The 9,337-nt window shown below is 63.1% G+C and overlaps 1 protein-coding gene across 1 annotated transcript in view; it reads right to left on the minus strand.

The window, feature by feature from the left end:
* Positions 1-9,337, minus strand: part of MYRF (myelin regulatory factor) — a 28,374-nt gene that overhangs the window by 13,596 nt on the left and 5,441 nt on the right. The window contains exons 2-5 of the mRNA XM_007462172.1: positions 5,101-5,188; positions 4,656-4,919; positions 2,158-2,219; positions 981-1,239 (exon numbers count right to left, since the gene is read on the minus strand). Of these exons, the coding sequence (XP_007462234.1) occupies positions 981-1,239; positions 2,158-2,219; positions 4,656-4,919; positions 5,101-5,188 (673 nt within the window). The remainder of the gene's footprint in view (positions 1-980; positions 1,240-2,157; positions 2,220-4,655; positions 4,920-5,100; positions 5,189-9,337) is intronic.

Genomic DNA, 9,337 nt, shown 5'->3' on the forward strand with positions numbered 1-9,337 from the left:
AGCAGGATACGCCCAGCCCAGGGGATACCTCCTGCACGAAGCCCGCGCCTTTACCTCTTAAGTGCTCCCCCATCGCTCTGTGTTATCATTCTGTTTCTGTCCCTCCACCCTACCCCACAGACTGTGGAATCCAGGAGGGCAAGACCCACACCTGACTTGTCTGTGTGTCCCCATCACGCCCAGCAACTGGCCTGGCACACAAAGCGCTCAGAATCGTTCGTGGAATGAACAAGTCTGTCCCTTCCCTGTGGTGTCATTCTCAGTGTCACTCTTTATAGCGACGGCTCTTTGGAGAGCAGCCTCCACGGTTAGAAACAAGCCACAGAGGGCCTGGGCCACGAAGGCTGGGAAAGAGAGTTTCCTGGGAAGGGGACTGACGATTTGGGGGCTACACAGCACCCCTTCCACTTCTGGTTTACAAAAAGCTCTGCCAGTGGAATCTTTCCTTGAATGAAATCTTTCACGAAATCTCAATGCGCAAAACAGATAAAAAGACAATTCTACGGGTTGGAGTCAGAGCAGGAAGCTTGGGTCTACGCCTAGAACCTCCTCAGAAACCCGAGGACTCCATGGTGACTGGAAAGTCACTGGTGTCTGGGTAAGAGCACAGTCCCAGGTTCAAGTACTGGCTCAGCTCCCTCCTACCTCCGTAGGGCAAGCATCCCACCCCCCCCCCAAGCCTCAGTTTACCTATCTGGGCAACGGGGGTGGCCATGCCCGTCAAATAAGGTACTTGTGAGCACTTGGCCTTGGCCGTAAGTGCCCGATGCATTGCTCGCACATACATATACATGGCACTGATCCCCATCTCTGGGGTCAGAGCCTTGGTCCTTCCTGGGTTCATTCATCCTCACCCCTACCTCCATCTCTATCCTACATGCTGCTGCCCTGAGTATCCCCCCCCCACCGCCCCCACCGGCCCATCTCCCCGCCCACGCCGCCCCTGCCCCCCACCCTGGGGGAGGCTGCCCAACTCTTACTCGGCTCCGGCTCCGTGTTGCTGCAGCAGCTGGTGCAGCATCTGGGACTGCTGGGTATGGTGGAGATCGGTGGGCACCAGCCCCTGCCCCATGGCAGCGTAGGGGGGCATCGGAGGCTCAGCCTTCATGTACAGATCCCGCTGCAGGACGGGGTAGTGAGGCGGGGGCGGCGGGGGCGGCGGTGGGGGGTGCTCCGGGCGTGAGGGCACCCCCACATGGCACAGGCTCTCAGGGGTTAGGGTGCGCAGGAGATGGGGGTCTGTGGGAGAGATGCGGGGTGGCCATTAAGTTTCCTGGCACCAGCTCTCCTCGGGCGGGGTCTCCTGATACCCGCCCCCTCCTGAACCCAGCCTGGGGGCTGCCCTCCCGCCGATCCCACGTGGGAGGATGCTGGGCAGTCTAGAGGCTGGCCACTACAGGCCCGGGCAGGGAGGCCAGACCCTGCCCAGGGGGTGGGCAGCCTTTCACCCCATCTGAGCCAGCTCCTTCCCCTGGGCTGGCAGGGCCTGGCCCGGCTCCCTGGGGAGGTCCCGCATCCCAAGGTTCTCCCCCAGCCCCTCTCAGGCCTGCTCCTCCTCTGAGCCTCAGGAAGGAGTCTCCCGGGACCCCCAGCGCCGTCCTGCGGGGGGGCCCTCCTCCCTCCAGCTGGCCCCAGGGGCCAGCCCCCCAGACTGAGGGGGCAGGCCCCAGCTCCCTTTGTTCCCCAGGAGGCATTCCAGAGATGTTTTTGGTAAGATAAACAGAACTCTTGACCCCTCTCTGGGCTGTGGGGAGAAGGCTGCCCGTGATCCCTCTGCTCTTGGCCACCTGGGGGCCACTGCACCCCTGAGCACCTCCCAAGGTGAGGTGGGCCCGGCGGCAGCCAGGCCTGTGTCCAGCCTGCACCCAGCCTCCCCCAGCCGTCCACTTACCGCCGAAGGGCGCGTCCATGATGGCGCAGGCGGGCAGGCGGGTGGCATCGCCGGCAGGGACACTTGCTCAGAGGCAGGGCCAGGCTCCCCACCCGCCCATGGGGAAACAATAGCCAGCGCCGGGGAGTATTTGACCAGCGATAATCTGGGCCTGTTGGGCGGCCGCTGGCCCCCTCCCTCCCTTGCGGGCTCCCTCCCTCCCGATAAGGCCGCCCCAGCCACTTGCCCAAACCCCAGAGGGGGAAGGCGGTGCCCGCTGGACTCACCATTCACCTGCTGGGGGGAGTAGGCCTCGGAGCCAGAGTCTGGGGGGGAGTCTGGCAGCGTGCTGTGAAGCAAGAGGAAAGGGTGGTTGGGTGGGCAGCCGAGCCCCTGCCTTCCAGCCGGGCGGCTCTTCTGCAGGGCAGGGTCCCGGAGACCCAGGGGCTGGAGGCTTCAAGGTTTCTTCACAGCCCCCGTTATGGGCATTTCTCTGTACCAGCTACCTTGGGGTGCCTGGCAGGGCCCAGTTGTGGGTGGAGGCCTTGGGCTCTGGCCCAGCATCCCCTCAGACCTACAGGGCACTTGGGAGCGTGTCACCTGTGTCCCTGATGATGGCACAGGGATTCAAGGACTCCCTCTGCAGCCCGAAGGGCCAGGCCAGCTCTTTCCTTCCTGCACCCACAGAAGTCCCACTTCCTGGAAACTCTAGGGGCCGGGCCTGGGAAACTTCAGTGGGTCACCGGGGGGGCTGCCCTGCCACAGGCAGGTGTAGGCTGGGCAGGGAGCCAGCGCGCCAGGCCTGCACTTATTTTTTTCCTGCAGGTTTTGTTTTTATCAGTGATTCGGGCAAAAGAACAAACTCAACTCTGAGAGGTCACCACGTCCCGCGTGAGCCCTGAGTCCGCCCAGAGGGGGCGGCTGCGGCCACTCTCTGAGGGATCTGACTCTGGCCATCCTGGTCCCCACATCTGGAAAGGCTGCCCACCGTCATGCCCAGGCAGCTTCTGAGGCGGCCCAGCTCTTGTGGACACAGCCCTGGGCTGCTTGCACGGTCCCCCAGCTCCCCTGGACAAGCCACCCCTCACCCAAACCCTGCAGGCCGTGTGAAGATGACAGGAAAAGGTGATGGGGACTCGGTCCTTGCTGCGCCCAGCAGGCTGACCGGGGCCTCTCCAGCTCCGGGTCCACCATCTGCCCCCATTCCCTGCGCTGCCCCGACAGCGGCCTTAAGTAAAGGTCTTTCTCACCCTCCGGCCCCTATCAAATGTGCCAAATCCACAGAACCTCGTGTTCTTCCTCGTAACTCCTCACGGTGCACGAGTCCTCGATTTGCTGATTTATTGATTAGTCACTCCCTCCCCCACTAGACTGCAGAAGCCACTATAGGAGGGATGTGCCTGCCTTGTTTACCACCTAGAACAGGGCCTGGCATGGGTGGGGGCAGTGGCCCTGGAGCAGCCCGGGGGCCACAGCGTGTCTGAGTGGTTCTGGACAAGCGCTTTCTCTCTCTAGGAAATGGCCCCAGTGTGCCATCCGAATCCTGCTGTGAGGCGGGTGGGGCTTTACTCGAAGGCTGGCTGGTTTTGGGGTCCCCCAGGAGCTGGTTACTGGGGACAGTCGAGGAGCTCTCGCAGAGGCATGGAGAACAGCAGCGGGCACTGAGCAGGTGCTTATTATGTGTCAGTTCCCTTCCCTCCCTGCCCTTCAGGGCCTGTGGCTTAGGGACAGCCTCTGCGCCTCAAGCAGCCAGCGGCCCTGCAGCAATGGCTCATCCCTGCCTGGCACCCCAACTCCCCTCCACGGCCCTCCCCCTGTAAGTCAAGACACAGCCACTGTCCCCCCAGTACTTCCTCTGGGTTTCCTCCCCTGACTTCCACAGTCACGCAGGGGCGGAAGCATTCGGGGCTCACTTCACAGCCGGGGTGCCGAGGTTCTGGGTTAGCACCCAGAACACCAGAAATGGTGGAGCTGGAGACGGAGCCAGGCTGCCTGGCCGGCATTGTGCTCCCAGCACCCTGTCATCCTTCCACCCAGAGATGGGGTCACCTGCCCCCTGCCTGAGCCTGGGGAACCCAGAACTTTCTCCGAGCCCCTCTGCAGAGCCTAGCAGACCCACGCTCCCCGCCTCTCCCCACGAACATGTGCCTGTGGACTGCCCTGCAGTCTGGCTGGGCTGGTGGCCACCTGGAACCCTGGGTCACAGCCGGGCCCAGGCTGAGCCCTTGGGTCAGGCGCTGACGTGGCCTCCTTGGAGAGGAGCCAGGGAGCACGTGGGGGGCCGGTTTGGGTAGGGTCCCAACACCTGCACCAACTTCAGGTCCCGCGCCTGTGCCATGGGCCAACTCCCTGAGGCCGTGGGAAACAGCAGCTATAAATGCACGAGCGACTGGGTAGGCCTGGTGCAGGGAGGGGTTTGGGTGCCCTGGGTGCCTGCATGCGTGTAGAGGTGCTCCCCTGAACGTAAACAGTCCTGCCCCCAGTCCCACTCCCTCCCCGCCACTCTCCACACAGCTCTCGGGGATGGAGATCTTTCTAGCACTTAGGTCAGCCCTCATCACTCCCCTGCTCAGAACCCTCCGTGGCTGTCCACTGCCTCAGCACAAAGCCGTGAGCACCTCCTCAGCCTGGCCCTGGTCCCCCAGCCACCTTACCTACCCACAGGGAAGCCCGATGCCCACTGCCCAGCCTTGGCCGGCACCTCCCAGGCCCCCAGTCACTGGTCCCACAGGCCGCCTGGGCCTGGGCCTCTGCATCTTACCCCACCCCCACTGCCCTCACTCACCCGGGGGCATAGGGAGCCTTGGGCTCTGCCTTGATGGGGGGCCCAGAGCCCCCCAGGAAGGGCTTGGGAGCAGCACCCATGCCGTTGTTGTTGTTGCAGTTGAGCGGGGCACTGTAGTTCGGGGGTGGGAGGGGGCCATGGCGACCCGGGGAGGGTCCGCCCCCGGGGGGGCTCAGGTGGTGGACCCCGCTGGAGCCGGGGATCGCTGGCTGCCCGTGGGGGTAGGAGGCCGCACTGGCTGGAGCAGAGATGTCAGGGAAGCAGCTGCGGAGAAGGGCGGAAGCTCAGCGCCAGCCCGGCACCCCCGCCCCTCCCGGGGCTCCCACCTGCAGGGCGGCTTGGAGTGGGCTCAGTGGTTGGGAAAGGAGCAGCTCTCAGAGGCGGGGCCACGTCACCGCTCCCAGGTGGAGGCCAATGGGGCTGGGGTGCCGCGGGGGCCACTCACAGGTCAGAGGCGTCCTCCTTGCTGATGTACTCCTCCAGGATGCTGGTGTCTATGTTGGAGGGCTCCAGGGCGCCGTTGATGTCGTGGCCTGTGGGGGAGGGGTGGACGTGAGAGAGGGGAGAGATCAGCCCAGCCCGCCAACTCTCCGCAGGCTGGGCCCTCCCCGTCTGTGCATCCACGTGGAAGGGGAGTCCCTCATCATCCCCCACCTGCCAGCCCTCCAGGAGGTATTGATGGTGCTGCCCTCAGTCCACAAGGCCAGCTGGACTCTGCAAGGAGGGGCGGGGCCCAGAGTGCAGGTCTGGACAGACCTGCCGCTTCCTGCCCCTCCATTCTCCTTTCCAGCTTCGTGACATGAGCAAGTCCCTTCGTCTTTTCTATAAAATGGGGTAACCGTGTCCCCGTCTTGCGGGGTGCTGTGAGGAGCAAACGAGGCGCTTTATTTAGCTGGGTGCCCAGCGGATACCAGCCCCCTCACTGACTCAGACCCAGACTCACTGACTCTGTCCTGCCCTGTCCTCCGGGAGGCGGTTCCAGATGGCCCAGCTGCGGGCAACAGGGACCAGAAGGCCTGGCGGGGCTGGACCACACATCCTGGGGGGCCCATGGGGCTGGGGGAGACTCCTGAACCCCGGGCCCCAGCTGCAGGTGGCGAGGGAGCAGGGGTCGGAGTCAGGAGTGCCCAGCCCACCCTCACTGCATGTGCCCATCACCCCCACATCGAGGGCTGAGCCCAGAGGAGGAAACAGCCCCAGAGAGGTTCGGTGGGGAACAATGGTGGCCTGAGCGCTGCTCCTCTGCCTGACCTCTCCTGGGCCCTCCCCGCTAGCCCCAGCCCCACCAACGGGAGGGATTCACAGAAAAGGCAGCCCAGTGCTCTTGGGCATCAACAGCAAAGGAGAGGGGGAGGCGCTGGCCTTTCCCCTCCCGGGGTCACCTTGCAGGGGGAGCTGGAGTGCTGGGTGATAAGGGGGCTGACGTGGGAGATGCGTCAACTCTGATAATGGAGGACGGCCCCACCCACACTGCTGACCTGGGCTGGCCGGCCCCCCTGAGGCAGGAGGCACCCCTCCCACAGGCCCCTAGGCCTTGAGTCTGGGGTCTGCGCCTCATGCCCCCTCCCCTGGTGAACCCTGGGAACAGAGCAAAGGTCCACTAATAAATCCTAGCTCACCTACTCCCTGCTGTGTGACCTTGGGCAGGTCACATACCCTCTCTGAGCCTCAGTCGCCTCAGTAAAATGGGGACATGAACAGCTAACACTTTACAGGGTTCTTCTGAGGATGAAACAAGTTAAGGTATATAAAGTGCCCGGAACACAGTGGGTGCTCAGCAAACAGAGTGGCTGTCCCCACTCCCCAGAGCGCTGGGGTCCCCAGGAACCCCCAGCCCAGGCCCCTCCCTGGCCCTGGCCGGCATTTCAAGAATGCTGAGCCCCGCTTAGGTGATTAATGAGTGGCTAAGCCCTCCTAGGAGTCACGCGCTGCCTGGGACAGGCCCTCCTGCTGGCCCCCACACGGGACTCACCCAGCCAGGAACAAGGGACACCCACCAAGCACCGCCAATGGCCGCCCAGGGTAAGGGGAGCTTCTCAAGCTGGGAATGACCAGGCTGCAGGCCGAGGTTCTAGGACACCCACCCCGTCCTTCCCTGTTAACGGAAGGTCCCATTTACTGAGCGCCTGCTGTGTGCCAGACACTTTCAGAGCCAAGTACGTTAATAATCACAGGAGTTTATTATATGTAAGGCATCCTGCAGGCTCTTCCTGTGCACTGTGACATAATTCTCCCAACCTATCATGGTGACGATGACAGTGGCTCACACTGACTGAGTGCCTGCCAGGCCCCAGCACCATCCTAAGTGCTTTACGGGTTCACCTCCCAATCGCCCCTGCAGACTTGGTGTTTGTTATTAGCATCATCCCCTTTGTTCAGAGAAGTCAAGCCTCTTGCCCAAGGCAACCCAGCAAGGAGAAGCCAAACTCAAGTGCAGGGGCCTGACTCCAAGAGGGAAAGTGTAGTTGGTGGTGGCTGAGGCTTCCCAGCCATGCTGAGCTGCCCCACTGGATGAGGGGGAGCGGGTGGTCCTGAGGGAGGACCAGGCACAGGAGATGGGGAGGGAGGGGGTACTGGAGCATCACTCCCACCTTGGCTGCTGAAGCTGCAGGGTTTTGAGACTGAACTTGGAATCCACAGTGAATGATGGGGTGATAGAGTCATGGTGCTGCTATTTATAACAGGCCAGGCCCCCTCCTCCCCCTCCCCTGGCCAGGAGCAACTCCTAATCACCCCTAATCCTCCTACCCCCCTCCCCCGGGGTGGGGGGTGCCTCCGACAGAGGCATCTTGGGAGACCCTAACGAGAACCAGATGTGGTTAGGGGGAGGAGAGACCCTCGGTGCCAGGGGCCGGGCGGACGGGAGGATGGAGGAGGGAGGCGGGGAGCCACTGGGGCCGGGGGGGGGGGGGGCCAAGGGGGGGGGGGGAGCCTGCGGTTGCAGAGGCCGGAGGGATGTTACCCCAGCCTGAGGCGCGCCGTGCGCTCTCCCGTGGAAGTTGTCCCTGGATCCCGTTACCCTGGCAGTGGCGGGCCGTGTAGGTGCCCCGGGAGGGGGGGAAGGGCGAGAACCAGATGTGGTTAGGGGGAGGAGAGACCCTCGGTGCCAGGGGCCGGGCGGACGGGAGGATGGAGGAGGGAGGGGGGGAGCCACTGGGGCAGGGTGGGGGTGGGCCAATGGGTGGGAGAGAAGTATGAGGTTTGGGGGGGTTGGTGGGCCTCCTGAGGATCACTGACCCCACACCTCCTCTTTCTCTGGGAGTCCTCGCCACCTGTCCCAAAGGGTCCAGCCACCCAGGAGATGCTCCCCGCCTATCCCATGAACCACACTGGAGATCTCTAACCCAACGTTCCAGCAGGACAGGGTGGAGTGGCTCCTTGACTCTCGAGGCTGGGGCAGAGCCTCCAGGAACCCAGGAGAAAGGCATGGCCCCCTCCCCCACTGCTCCCCAAAGAACCCTGGAACATCCTGGAACACCGCTGAGCAGCAGGTACCGTCAGGAAGGAAGCTGAGAGTCTCATGGTGATCCTCAAGACCTCCCTGGGAGCTGGGGAGGCTGCCCAAGGTCCCGCAGCCTGAAGGTGGCACCCACCAGGTCACAAACCAGCATCCCCGCCCTCCCTCTCCCCAGACTCCTCAACTTCCCATTGCTCGGGGCAACCAGAGCCCTCGTCCGTCCAAGGCCTGGCGCGGTCGACCCCCTGCCTGCCCGCGTGGCCGCTCCTGCCCCAGTGCCCCTCCCTGCAACTCTCCACAGTCCAGCCCCTGCCTCTTTCCATCCTGGGACAGACACCCCTTGCACATCAGGGCCTTTGCACATGCTGTTCCCTCATGCTGTTCCCATTCCTCGTGACTCTTTAGGTTTTGGCTTAAATGTAAGTTCCTCCGAGAGACCATGTCTGACTCCCCCATTCTCCTGAGCGGCCTCCCTTCTACTTTCTCATCAGGATCTTTGCTCTCCTGCCCAGCACACACCTCGGGGGAAGAAACAGCCCTCTGCCCACCCACTGCCCGTAGCACACACTCACCGAGCGGTCACTCTGCCCAGCCATGCCACACACTTTATACGGCTCTTATTTAATTCCCATAACAACCCTCCGGGGTAGGTGGTTTTCTTGTTCCCTCTTTCACAGATGAGAAAACTGTGGCTCAGAAAGGATAAACGCCTTTCCCATAGCTCAGAGGCGTGGCAGCTGGGCGGTGAGTCCTGCCCCGTTTTGTCTCTCAGCGGTGTAAGCATCTAAGCATACCGCAGGCACACGATGAATGTTCATGGGATGAATGAGCAAAGTGGCAAGCAGGGCACTGGGACCAGGCCTGCCTGAGTCTGGGCACCTCTGCCCGGCCATGCTGTGGTCAGGGTTCAGGGCTAGACAGGGCCCCTCCAGGCACCACCCCTGCCCTGCTGAGCTATGCACCCCAGCTGCTCCTCATTAATTAGGCCCTTTATTACCTGCTTTTAACAGGAGCCAGACACTGCTCCTTCCCAGGCAGGCAGGATCGGGGCTGTGGGAAGGAAGCCCCTCCCCTCCTCTCTCCTCCCTTTAAGGCCACCCAGCTAGGCAGAAGAGGAACCGAGGGGACACAAGCCAGGTGCGGGATGAGGGCGGATGGGGGCCCAGGTGGTCCTCCACCCTGGACCCTTCCCTTCCTGCCCCCTCGTGCTCATCCCCCCCCCCCC

Source organism: Lipotes vexillifer, unplaced genomic scaffold (assembly GCF_000442215.2).
Source record: "Lipotes vexillifer unplaced genomic scaffold, Lipotes_vexillifer_v1.1 scaffold1129, whole genome shotgun sequence".
Taxonomy (NCBI): Eukaryota; Metazoa; Chordata; class Mammalia; order Artiodactyla; family Lipotidae; genus Lipotes; species Lipotes vexillifer.